The sequence below is a fragment of the Clupea harengus genome, chromosome 15 (assembly GCF_900700415.2).
Source record: "Clupea harengus chromosome 15, Ch_v2.0.2, whole genome shotgun sequence".
Taxonomy (NCBI): Eukaryota; Metazoa; Chordata; class Actinopteri; order Clupeiformes; family Clupeidae; genus Clupea; species Clupea harengus.
In genome coordinates this window covers 9,537,138-9,549,577 of record NC_045166.1, presented here as the reverse complement: position 1 = coordinate 9,549,577, position 12,440 = coordinate 9,537,138, and the positions used below count along the sequence as shown (strand labels likewise).

Below are 12,440 nucleotides of genomic sequence, written 5' to 3'. Positions count from 1 at the left end.
CCGACGTTAACTTTACTTTTATGACCTTTCACCTTAGGAGAACCCTACTCAGAGCCGATATAAACTCTCCCCCAGGCTGTGGACTAGGCAATTAGGCAATATAGACACACCAATGGTATGCAAGTAGGAGTGTGTAAGACGTGTAGAGGCGTCACACCTTGACAGTTCTGACTCAGTTGCAAGAAAATCCGGTAAATTGCTGCCACGACGCTTCAGCTGTGCTTCTATAGCTGATATACATTCTGGAGACATTTCAATTCTGTTGCTGTACTGGTCAGTGAAGGTTGTTTATTTACGGATTTCCAAATAGACTGAAATGGAAAACCAAGAAAGGGCTTTCTTGTTGGAAAACACAAGCTGTTCCGGGCAACGTGGCCACTATGTGCAAGACCATCAAGGTAAGTGTACAACAAGACAAGAATGTGGAGAACAGAGATAAGAGTTTTTAAAAAAGCACTTTAGAATTGCAAAATAGACTTGAATTCAGTGTTTTAAAATTCACTTTTATGGTACTTCTTCATACCTGTCCAAACAAGTTATTTTCAGACACTGCCTTTGGCATGTTGACATTTGGCTGTGCGCTTAAAGGCATGGATGTCTGTGTTGTACACAAAAGGCACCACGGAATATATAGATATAATAGCATTACACTGGCATTACACAGAGTGTCAGGAAGTGTTGAAATAGTTAAAGCAAATAACTTAACATTGAGTCATGCTACCTTTTCATGGCCTACTGTTTTCATTATGTATTGCTCAATAAGAGAGATAACCTAACTTGTCCTCGCCCGCTCCTGCACTCAAACTCAACATGTCCCTCAGAAATGAAATGAAATCCATCAAGCTCACTTTGAGTTCAGCGCTGTTTCCTGTGTGCTCTGCCTGCTTTGATTACTCAAATATTAAGTGCAGTATGATTTCATCTTTTCTTACAGAAGCGAGGCAAGCCACTCAGAAGCAGAGTTTCTCCCGGTGGATTAACATTCACTTGAAAAGGGTAAGACCGCCTTTTCGAAAGAGGACCCCTCTTCGTCCTTAGATACACAGTGGTGAGACCATGTAAGCTTGAGAGATAAAAGCAGAATAAATTATTACTCATTGGGCGCATCCCAGATCTTCTAAAGCTCTTTTTGTTATATGTAATAGGTCTACTTCTTTCAGCATATGTCAAGAAATGTGACTCAAGCAGGGTGTGTTACTGATGATCTCAACAGCGCATCCTTATGCCATTTCACTAACCTTATTAAACTTATTCATGCCTATTTCTAACCTTATTAAACTTACTCATGGCTATTTCTGACAATTCAGCAACATCTAATTGACAGGCTGCTGCATGCAATAACTCTTTAAATGGAGGTGATGTTTTACATTTGTAAAACTGAGAAAGGTGTAGGCATATTGCAGGTTAGGCACAGGCAGTGTGTTTTCTATTATGAAATAAATTGAGAGGTCAGTATCTCACAAATCACAGAATAGTCAGATACATCCCTCTAAATTCTCTACTCACGTGTGCCAGTGTGAGCCGCCAATGGAGATCCGTGACCTTTTCTCGGATGTTCAAGATGGCCACATTCTCATGGCTCTTCTGGAGGTGCTGTCTGGCTGCAAAATGGTGAGATGCCAACATGCCAACATGACCCATCTGCTGTTTAAAACGTTCAATCAGTGATTAAGTAATTCACACCTATTCTGTGAAGCTCTACAGATTCAGACCATCATCACATCGTATTTTCAGACTGAACAACATCGCCAAAGTTCTGACCTTCCTTGAGGACAGGAATGTGAGTCCCAGTTATGGTTCTGATACCGATGGCAGCCAAACCTGTTCTCAGCCAGTTTTTTAATTGTATCTCTATGGTCTCTATTCAGGTGAAGTGTAAACGCATCAATGCTCTGATACTGATGGCAGTCAAACCTGTTCTCAGCCAGTTTTGTAATTTTCTCTCTATGTTCTCTATTCAGGTGAAGTGTAAAAGCATCGATGCCTCAGATGTTGCTGATGGTATTCCCTCTGTTGTCCTCGGGCTAATCTGGAACATAATAGTCCTTTTCCATGTAAAGAATTCTGTTGTGTTCTTTAAACATATCCTCAAATAATATGATGATAGAAATTCACTTATTCAAAGAATTATTTGTTTCATGTTGCAGATTAAAAAGTCCACAAGGAACATCCAACAGATCTTATCCACAAACAGTGCCGCATCCATAGATACCAGCAGAGAAACCTCATCTATCAGCACCTCAGCCATGAAGAATGATCGGGATTTAAACACCTTTCCATCAAAGCGGAGAAAGTCATCTGCTACATCCAAGTATCGCGGCACAGCCATCAAGACTCTTCTACGATGGGCCCGAACATGCACATCCAAGTAAGAGAGTAGAAGTTTGTCTCCATGCTTGTGAAATACATGCCGTAAGTATAATTGTGGTTGTGATGACAGTGAGACAATCATTTTGAACACCATGGTTGTTTAAAAAAGATTTCAGGAAAGGCAGTCTAGAACTGTTAGGTCTGTTTTCTAGTGTGCGTCTTTGTATTAGCAGTAAGGTTTAGCAGCACTTCGGTGAATTGCTTAAATGCTTCATACACAGTTTGAACTTGTGCATAACTCTGGTAGGTATGATGTTGAGGTGCGGGACTTTGGTAAGAGCTGGAAGAGCGGGTTGGCTTTCCTAGCACTCATCAAGTCCATCAATCCAGCTTTAGTAGACATGAGAACATCACTGACCAAAACGCAGCAGGAAAATGTGGAGGAAGCCTTTCGCATAGCACACAACATCCTGGGTATCCCTTCGCTTCTAGACTTTCAAGGTAATACATATAATAATAATAATAATAATAATAAACTTTATTTGTATAGCACCTTTCATGCAAAACAATGCAGTTCAAAGTGCTTAGTAATGTCAATGTGACCCTCACCAATGTGGTTACATGACATTTTTCATTCTTTTGGTTATGGTGTAATTTTTCTAAATGATATTACTGCTTATGTCTTTGTATAGATGTTACCACTCGGACACCAGACGAACAGTCCATCATAACCTATGTGACCCAGTTCCTGGAGTACAAACTAAATCTTGATGAGGTATGCTTCATTTTACACTTCATACACTTTCTTACATGCCATTGGCTTTATTCCATTGGTATGGAGTGGAAAGTGTCCCTTGCCACTATCATCTATGACGTGCTTTCTCTAGAGGCGGCTAGACCTTAGGTCCTCAAAATCCCTTCAGACAATATTGGAAATGGCACTATATAAGCAAATACTGAAACTTCTTTTCTGTTCTAGGTGGATGATTCAGCACCATATGCAAAAAGTTATGACATAAACACCTACTCATCTGATGGCTTGTGTTCTCCTTTATCATCCCTGGAAAAATATCCAAGTATTACAGAACCTGTATTATTTACCTCAGAGAAGAGTACTTGTTCGCTTCTGGAAAGTTCCATTGAGCCAAATGACGTCTTTGGGACTTGTTCAACAGAAGGATACAACTCTGGGAACTCTTTTCCTGTGAAGGGCACAGGCAGACAAGCTTGTGCTGTGGATATCAGGACTCTGTCCTTAAGTTCAGAGGAGGGAGTGTACACTCTCCCAGCCCTGGATTCAGAAGAGGAGGAGGCGTACAGGTACATCCTTGCACTGGATGAGGAGGCCAATGAGGACTGTCGGCCAGACTCAGGTTTCCAGCTAGTAATGAATGTGAATGAACACGACCCAACACTCTGCATATGTCCGTGCAGAGAGGTCAGAGAAGTCAGGTCAAAAAATGAGAATGAAGGTAATTTCGGAAATGAACAGACACTGATAGAGCCCAAGAATGAAGCAGCATTAGGAGAAAATCAGCGTGTTCACGCTGACCATGACGGGTTCTTTCCCAGACTTCCAGTAGAGGGCATCAGTGGACATAATATCTGCCATGAGCTGCTCACAGCTGGACAGAAAACCACAGGGGCTGACAGAGTGGAATACTCAACGGAGGAAAGCAGTGGGGCAGCAGAGGCATCACAGAGGAGAGAGGATGTGCCATCTAGCAAGGTAGACGGTGACATAAAAGTTAATTTAAGTGAAGAGCTGGAGTCACTTGATCACAATAATGGTATTGTTCCAAGTGATGTTACCAATGGCAAACACATTGTTGAGGATGACAAGAGTTTGGACTGGGGAGAGCAACAAATGGACAACTGTGCTCTTATCAATGATGGTAATGGAGACACTGACCTAGTGGAATGTTCAGAGGAAGAGAACAAGAGGGAAAATGGTATGTGCGATCACAATAATGGCACACTCGATACTGAGGATCTATCAAGTGATGTTACCAATGGCAAACGCATTGTTGAGGATGACGAGGGTTTGGACTCGGGAGAGAAACAAATGGACAACTGTGCTCTTAACAATGATGGTAGCGGACATACAGACCTAGTGGAATGTTCAGAGGAAGAGGAAGAGAACAAGAGGGAAAGTGGTATGTGTGACATCCTGAGAGGGGAGGGTGAAGTTGTGGAAATGGAGACAAGGCTGAACCATAGGATTGAGGATCTAGGCAAATGGGAATGCGACATCTTGTCCAATGAGATCATCACTTTAATGAACACAGATTCAACAAGGTAGAGTTCACTCATCACAAACACATTGTTCAATTTCACTTCACATAATATAAAATGATCTTTGAGAATTGTAATAAGTGTGTATTAATGAATCTGTTGTCTTTGAATCACAGGGAAGGGACATTGTTTTCAAGAGGTATGGGGACCTGTTGTAGTACAGACACAGAAGAGTTACATCTGCTCATGTCGCTTTGGATTCTCACATACTGCCTCTTCATCATACCCCAACTAGACATCTGCCAATATTTTCTACAATAAGACCTCCTCAAACAAGAACCATCACAGCCTACAGCAACTTGAACTAAAACCCTCCCGAAACTTTGAGAAAAGCACCAGGAAACATTGATGTTTCCTGTCTGATTTTGCATTGCTACTTTAAGCTGTAGCTGTATGTTCCCACTGATTGTACACACCTGGTTCGGCAAGAATCAGATACATGCTCTAGTCGCCCCCTTGTGTTTAATATAATGAAGTGCATTTGCTTGGTCAGAGGGCAGAAACCAATGATGCATGTTAAATGTTTCTCTGCATGTTTCTATGAAGAATATTGTAAGAAGTATAATATATAATAACTAGGGTATGCTCTCCAATTTGGATCAGTTTGATAAGCAACTCTCTCCAAGAGTGACTACCGTCTGTTGGCACGTTGCAATCTGACCTTCAGGCCAAAAGGAATCAGTATGACCAGCTAAATTAGAACCATTGCAGCCTGCAACAACAAGTGTGTGTTATGAGTGTTTTAATTAATGGGGGCCAGTGTAATGCTTTTACACACACACCATCCATCACACACATTCAAACTGTGTGTACAACCACACTGTTGTTGTGTTTGATATACCTGGTCTCACTAGAAACATTTAATAGTTGTAGCATGAGCCTAGGACTGCCCAAATGCATACACTCAACTGTATTCATTATTTTGTTTTGGTTTATGTATTTTTGTACCTAAATTGTTTTATGAATTTCATTATGGAGGTTAATTTGTACACATGAATGTGATTAACTGAGCCAACAAAGGAGGACATGTAGTTTCCTTGCCCTCACATACTTACCCTTTGGTTTTATTAATACTGAATTTGTAATGAATGCGAATAATATGATTAAAATGTCTCAATGAATGAAGAGATTCAGTGCGTGATTCAGATTTACAACAGAACTGTTCCCTCTCTGTGTATGAATCCAACATGGTGGACCGTGTGGGTTATTTGTTTGACTATTTCTGCCAGGTCAGTGACCCAGGATCGATGCAGGATCAATGTCTTTGCATTTGTATTCAACAGCCTTGCTTGGAGTTTGGACAGGGTTACGTGATACCTCCCTGCGATTTTTTTTCCATCCACCTCAGCAATAGCAGACAATGATGAGTAGCTTTATTCTACTAGCTCTGCTGCTTATCACCTATGGTCCTCTAGCGTTAGCACGTCCCAGTGGAAATGGCGAGGGGGGCCAAGCCGTTGACCTCTCCCTGCTCTCCGATGACCTCGTCTTCGGCTTGTACGCTGAGCTAGCTAGGCAGAGGCCAGGAGAAAACCTCATCTTCTCGCCCCTGGGGGTGTCGTTGGCGCTGCTCAAGCTGTCTAGGGTGTGCCAGGCCCACGCTCTGACCTCCAGCCGGGTGGAGATTCTCGCCGCGTTCGGGCTGCAGAACAGGACAGAGGTGGATGGCGACGCAGAACGGACACTTGGTGCCCTCGACAGCCTGGTGACGGACCTGGTGACCGAAGGCAAAGGGGAGCCCCAGCTCAGCGTTCAGACCTTCCTGCAGCTCAATGGCAACAGACTCAGCCTGGGCCAGCATGTCAACCAGTCCAGCGGTCCTGGGGAGGGACACACGTCGTCTAAACCTGGTCAGCCCAAGAGTGGAAACACGAAACTGTTGTTTTCCAAGAAGAGCACAGACAAACTCATTCTTTCAAATAAAGTACAATTGACAGGTAAAGTATTTACATAACTTAAGCAGTTTTTATACAGGAATATCAACGTATAATCAATAAACAACAAATTGATTCTTTATTATTTTTATATGTGCTCAGAGGAAGAGATAATAAACAGGTGATGGCACTGTATCTGATCTCTGGAGATGCAACTCTCTTGTAACTTAATTTACTTAAACCATATATATCTGTTAATGTTGTTATTAGTTTAATGAAGCTGAACTGAGAGGAAGTGAGGTAATTATAGCTGTGCCATATTAACCTTTTGTCTGCGCTGTTTCCAATCTCAGGACGGTGGAGGCAGCCGTTTGACAGCCGGCGGACACTGGGCTGGCGTTTCCACCCAAACACGACGACGAGTGTGGAGGTTGCCATGATGTACCGGGATGATACGGCCGAGCAAAAGATGCTCTACGACACCAACTGCTCCACCACCGTAGTGCAGCTCCAGTACTCTGGACGCCTGTCGGCGCTACTCCTGCTTCCCCGCGGGGTCGTCCGGCCCCTGGAGGAGTGCCTGTCCATCACCAAGATGAAGTTCTGGCTCTCGAACCTCAAAGCCGGGTGACCTAATAAAAACAATGATATTGTTGTATCCCCATCCACTCTTTATGCCATACTAAAACACATTTATAGTATCAGTGCTCTGTACATCTATAGGATCTAAATTTCTATATACATATTTACTGGTTACTTGTAGAAGAGGCATGTAATACATACAGGTCATATATTCTAAATGACACTGACAAATGATGCTGCTTTCCTCACTACCTTGTTCAGGAAATGTCATACATGACCTTTTGAAAGGGGCTGTGAATGTGTGGACAACATACACACATACTAACACACATACTGTATACTTCAGCAGTATAACATTATTCCTTATGTCTCAACAGGCGTGCAGAGATCCGTGTCCCGAAGTTTGCATTGAGAAAATCATACACTTTAGAGAAGGCCTTGAAGACATCTGGTATCCAGGGTGTGTTCTCTCAACAAAGTCTGCAGCTTTCTCAGGTCAGTAAGTTAAAGGCAGTCGACTGTTCTTCCCACACACTTACTACATTTAGTTATTCTCTCTATAGTGCACTAAGATTTTAAGATTAACTTTCATCCAAAGCAAACTACTCCTCCTCCTCCTCCTCCTCCTCCTCCTCCTCCTCCTACTACTACTATTGTTGTTGTTGCTTTTGTTGTTGTTAACAATAATAATAATACTTTGGGGGTATATATGTTAAAGGAAAAGGTAAATGGCAGAGAGCTCATCACTGGTTGCTACAGAGGCACTCAACACATTCTTGTTTACCCCAGGCTCTGCATGAAGTTCAGCTGGTGATGAATGAGTCCAAGGCTGAGGACAGAGGGCGATCTGACACAGCCATAGACCTGTCCGAACCCCATAGGATCATCTTTGACAGACCATTTATGTTGATTGTATATGATGAAATCACAGAGGCCATTGTTTTGATGGGAAAGATAATGGATCCAACAGTAAAGTAATATATTGATCGCAATAGTTGTTTCCATCCATTTGACATGATATATGTGTAATCATTAAAAGGAACATTGGTACAAATTCATTTTATGCTTGATGTTTTTTGTCGGATCACCTGCAAAACCACACCAAAGATTGAGAGGGGATTTATAGAAATATATATGGAAAATGAAAACCCAACTTGGATCCTGACCTCGCTTATCTTCTCCCCATCCCCCCCCCCCCCCACAAACTCATATTAAAAGCCATCTAGCAATCTAGGGAAACAAAGTGACTGATTTCTTGAAACTTCTGAGGTGTTTTGCCCTAAAATGAATACATGGCTCTGGCTACACATTTACTTCCTTAAAATTGGATCATGATTAATGGATACCTCTAATCTTTTTTTTTCCGGCTTTGCTCAGGTCCACGCTGTCCAAACCTGGACAGAAAGTTTGCATTCTGGACACCTTTGAGGTGCCTTGCTCTGAAACTAACAGATACTGTATCAGTCATACATATGAATAAACTAATAAAGATATTCTCATGGTTGTGAGCTTACACAAACATCAATGGATGTATTTAAAGATGCAGTCCACATTTTTTTACTTTTGTTCATTCAATATGACAAGGCAACCTCGACAAGCGAACTCCGTATGGTTGTTTTTGGTTGTATTCACCTCTGGTAATTATTATACATTTTTTTTAAAGGCACCGAAACTATAGTGCACTATTGCTACGGAATGATATTAGATTAGAAAAGAAGTCGACCCGAGGTGGGCATGTATTTTTCCACTAAGCAGTTCCAGATTGTTTCAAACACACTGCACACAATTCTGGTCACAGTGCAGAACTTCAAACTGAAGCCTCAGTCGAAGAAGGTAAAACACAGTTAACAAAATGAACGAGGGTTGCAATACTCAATACTGTGTTTCTACAATATTCAGTGATTGTTGTACCTCAGTCAGTATCATCTAATCAGTGCAGTAATTGGTTAGAAATTACTTAATAAATATCTCTAATGGATCTCTAATGAATATTTTGAAATTCATACTGAACTCTGTTTGAACTCTGTCCTATCTGTGAAGCTTTTTTCTCAGTATAAGTAGTTTGTGAAAAAACTGCCAAATCTATATGCTTTGTAGGGCATTTTAGGGCACCTGGTAATAACACCTGATACAATATTTACCTAGACTGCAGATAATTCTTTCTATTGTGAAACACATGCATCAGCAGTTTCGAAGGGCATGTTGCATCAATTTGGATCAATGCTTACAGAGAGTGACTTGGGTCCACGATTAGTTAATATTTACAGGACATGAAAAGGCTACTTCTAAAATCCGTATAAATGTCAGATGTCCCCTTAAGTTAGCCCTGGCAAGGTAGACACTGAGGGTAAGATAATCCAATCTTGTCAGTTAAACATCATATTATCATATTTTCATTAATTACATTAATTTGCAGCTTAACAATCTGCCTCCTTTAAAATCAAATGATGCTTTAGTTTAATTTAATTAATTTGAAATATTGACTAAACTGTTTTATCTGCAGACTAAGCTGTTTTTCACAAGCTTTTCTGTACTTTAGAGCTGTCCCAATATGACTATGTATCGTTGGGCCACAATATCCTTTTTCTCAATACCGTATAGATGCCTTCACTTCTTGCATTAAGATTTCCTCCACATTCATCCATGTTTGTATTTGCTGCATGTTCTTGTAGACTGTTAATATTAATGCAGTACCTACTTGGCGCCTAGCGATTGAAAAAGTGACAAAATTACACTCATGTCATTTTTTATTATGAGCCATCATATTATAGGTACCTTTAAATTGTGTTTTTTTTTTTTGTTGTTGCTTGTTTTCATTATTGTGAAGTAGTTACTTGTGAAGTAGTTACTACTTCCAACGGATTGTGATGTATCGTGACATGTATCATAATATGCATTGTATTGTGATATAAATGTAGGTGACAATACTCAGTCCTTCTGTTTATGTATGTCAATGTGTGTGTATCCGCTACTCCCAGGTCATAAGATGAGAGTGATTCTGCATTGTGGTGTGATCGCTGCCCTTCTCCTGTCTGTGGCTTGGGCCGCCCCACAGGGCGCTGATGACCATGAGGGCCACGACCACGGGCCCCACACAGCAGATCACCACCACCACCTCCATCATGGTGAGGATGAATCTCATCCGCAGCATGAGGGCCAACAGAGCAACGCGCTCAGTAAACCCAATGCTGACTTTGCCTTTGCCCTCTACAAGAAACTGAGTGCCTTACCTGAATTCCAGTCAAAGAACATCTTCTTCTCCCCACTGAGCATATCCATGGCTCTGTCCATGCTGGCTCTTGGGGTCAAAGGTGATACCTTCTCTGAGCTCTATCAGGCTCTAGGCTATGCTGAACTTACCCCTGAAACTGTCAATGTGGCCTATGAGCACATCTTTCACATGCTGGGCCACAACAAAGAACACATGCAACTTGATGTAAGCAACGCCGTTGCGGTAATGGAAGGAGCAAAGGTCATAGATCAATTCTTAGAGGACGCCAAGCACTACTTTGACAGTGAGGCATTCTCTGTTGATTTCTCTAAACCTGATGTTGCTGTTCAAGAGATCAACAAGTACATTGCTCAAAAAACCAACAACACGATCACTGACATGGTGAAGGAGGTGGATCCAGCCACTCTTATGATGCTAATAAACTGCATTTACTTTAAAGGTAGGTCTGGTTCAAAGCACAGTGAAAAGATGTTGATGTCCTTCACAATGAGTACTCTGAACAAATGACTTGCCATTCGTGCTTTGCAGGTGAATGGATGGAATACTTTGATCTAGAGCTAACTCAAAAAGGAGACTTCCAAGTGGATGAAAACACAAAAGTGTCTGTCGATATGATGCAGAATCAGGGTTTGTATGAATTCTATGAGGACAAAGAGAACTTCACCACTGTGCTTAGGCTTCCGTACAAGGGCAGTGCATCTATGATCATCGTCCTACCTGACGAGGGGAAGATGAAGGAGGTTGAGGACAGCATTTGCCGACATCATTTGAAACACTGGGCGTTAGCAATGGAGGGTGAATCAAGGTAATAGTTTAGTGCCATCACAATTTTCTGACAATTATACATTAAAATCAATGTGCACATTCAAGAAATTATTTTCATTTTAAATAGACTATTGTGGATGTCTGTTTCTATTTCAGCTCTGTGCGAGTTCACATGCCAAAATACTCCATTTCTGGCAAATATTCACTGAAAGATACCTTGGAGGCAATTGGTGTTGTAAGTGCTTTCTCTGATACGGCAGACCTTACCGGAATGACTGGGCAAAAAGTGAAAGTATCAAAGGTATGTACAAGACATATTACACAGTATAACATGAGCGCATGTTGTGCATTTAGAACTACCGTACTTTGAAATATAGGTAATCATTCATGTTCTCATTCAATTGTCTCACCCATAACTTAATAATGTTAAGGTGGAACATCAAGCAGTCCTCAATGTGGATGAGAAAGGCACAGAGGCAGCCGCCGCCACAACAGTGGAGATTGTACTGATGTCATCCCCTGTCCAACCGAAGACAGTGAAAATCAACAGGCCTTTCTTTGTCTTCATCATGGATTATAAAACTAGAAGTATTCTGTTCATGGGCAAGATTTTAAACCCCGCAGCTAAGTGAACAGAGCATCGGAGTGTATTGTGTGTACAGATCGTCAAAGGGAAAACTTATGTAGATGTATAGATGTTTTAAAATACATGTAATAAATATGACATGATGTACACCAAAATGTAAGGGTCCATTTATTATTTGCTGCGTATACATATCAAGGTTATTCTCTCTCTCTCTCTCTCTCTCTCTCTCTATCCTATACAGTGCCCTCCAGAATTATTAGCACCCTTAGTGAATATGAGCAAAACAGGCTATGAGAAAATGTCTTTGCTGTTTATCCTCTTGATCTTTCACTCAAAATCTTCACAACAAATCTTACATTTACATTGAAGTAAAATTATTGAAAGAAGTTTTTTTTAAATATTAAATACATATTTTTCTCCAAAACATGTGTGCCATGTTAAAGATTGTAAAGGATAAAATCAAAGTTTCAAAAAACCACAACTGCTATCATCAAATCCAAGGACAGCTGCTTTTAAGTGGACTTGACTTCTGTGATTTTGTCCTTTACACAAGGAAAGATCTTTACACCGAGAGAGTTGACAGAGATGTCAAGTTCATCAATGCAATGATTTCAAAGCTTCATGATTTATATGTAGGCCTATTTAAAGTTTGCTGTACCTCTTTTTTGGAGATAGACGACAGCGTTTTGCTACCACTACGGCACTGTTTGTGTCTCGCATTTTGTTTTTTTTACTGTTTGTGTCCCGCATATTGTTTTGTACTGTTGGTGAGCCGACGTGTCTCTGAATAGTGTAT

General features: G+C 41.1%; 3 protein-coding genes across 3 annotated transcripts; all 3 read left to right on the top strand.

Moving 5' to 3' along the window:
* Positions 1 to 49: 49 nt before the first annotated feature.
* clmnb (calmin b) lies at positions 50 to 5,726 on the top strand. Its single transcript, XM_031582158.2, has 9 exons — positions 50 to 398; positions 935 to 1,611; positions 1,697 to 1,780; positions 1,962 to 2,054; positions 2,148 to 2,368; positions 2,618 to 2,811; positions 3,003 to 3,085; positions 3,290 to 4,608; positions 4,722 to 5,726. The coding sequence occupies exons 2-9, from the start codon at positions 1,528 to 1,530 to the stop codon at positions 4,864 to 4,866; spliced, it is 2,223 nt and encodes a 740-aa protein (XP_031438018.1). The 5' UTR covers positions 50 to 398; positions 935 to 1,527; the 3' UTR covers positions 4,867 to 5,726.
* Positions 5,727 to 5,891: 165 nt separating this feature from the next.
* Positions 5,892 to 8,119, top strand: LOC105892958 (kallistatin-like). The gene is made up of 4 exons (XM_012819288.3): positions 5,892 to 6,542; positions 6,833 to 7,106; positions 7,439 to 7,556; positions 7,851 to 8,119. Exons 1-4 carry the CDS (start codon positions 5,966 to 5,968, stop codon positions 8,037 to 8,039), a joined length of 1,158 nt encoding a protein of 385 aa, XP_012674742.2. The 5' UTR covers positions 5,892 to 5,965; the 3' UTR covers positions 8,040 to 8,119.
* Positions 8,120 to 9,291: 1,172 nt separating this feature from the next.
* LOC105892974 (alpha-1-antitrypsin homolog) lies at positions 9,292 to 11,799 on the top strand. Its single transcript, XM_012819312.3, has 5 exons — positions 9,292 to 9,408; positions 10,040 to 10,732; positions 10,822 to 11,098; positions 11,215 to 11,359; positions 11,490 to 11,799. Exons 2-5 carry the CDS (start codon positions 10,048 to 10,050, stop codon positions 11,688 to 11,690), a joined length of 1,308 nt encoding a protein of 435 aa, XP_012674766.1. The 5' UTR covers positions 9,292 to 9,408; positions 10,040 to 10,047; the 3' UTR covers positions 11,691 to 11,799.
* Positions 11,800 to 12,440: the final 641 nt, after the last annotated feature.

Coding starts and splice junctions, on each gene's coding strand:
- clmnb (XM_031582158.2), top strand. CDS start 1,528: ATGGAGATCCGTGACCTTTTCTCGGATGTTCAAGATGGCCACATTCTC. Junction 2,812..3,002: donor TTCGCTTCTAGACTTTCAAG/GTAATACATATA, acceptor GTCTTTGTATAG/ATGTTACCACTCGGACACCA. Junction 3,086..3,289: donor ACAAACTAAATCTTGATGAG/GTATGCTTCATT, acceptor TTTCTGTTCTAG/GTGGATGATTCAGCACCATA.
- LOC105892958 (XM_012819288.3), top strand. CDS start 5,966: ATGATGAGTAGCTTTATTCTACTAGCTCTGCTGCTTATCACCTATGGT. Junction 7,107..7,438: donor CTCTCGAACCTCAAAGCCGG/GTGACCTAATAA, acceptor ATGTCTCAACAG/GCGTGCAGAGATCCGTGTCC. Junction 7,557..7,850: donor AAAGTCTGCAGCTTTCTCAG/GTCAGTAAGTTA, acceptor TGTTTACCCCAG/GCTCTGCATGAAGTTCAGCT.
- LOC105892974 (XM_012819312.3), top strand. CDS start 10,048: ATGAGAGTGATTCTGCATTGTGGTGTGATCGCTGCCCTTCTCCTGTCT. Junction 11,099..11,214: donor GCAATGGAGGGTGAATCAAG/GTAATAGTTTAG, acceptor TTTCTATTTCAG/CTCTGTGCGAGTTCACATGC. Junction 11,360..11,489: donor AAAAAGTGAAAGTATCAAAG/GTATGTACAAGA, acceptor AATAATGTTAAG/GTGGAACATCAAGCAGTCCT.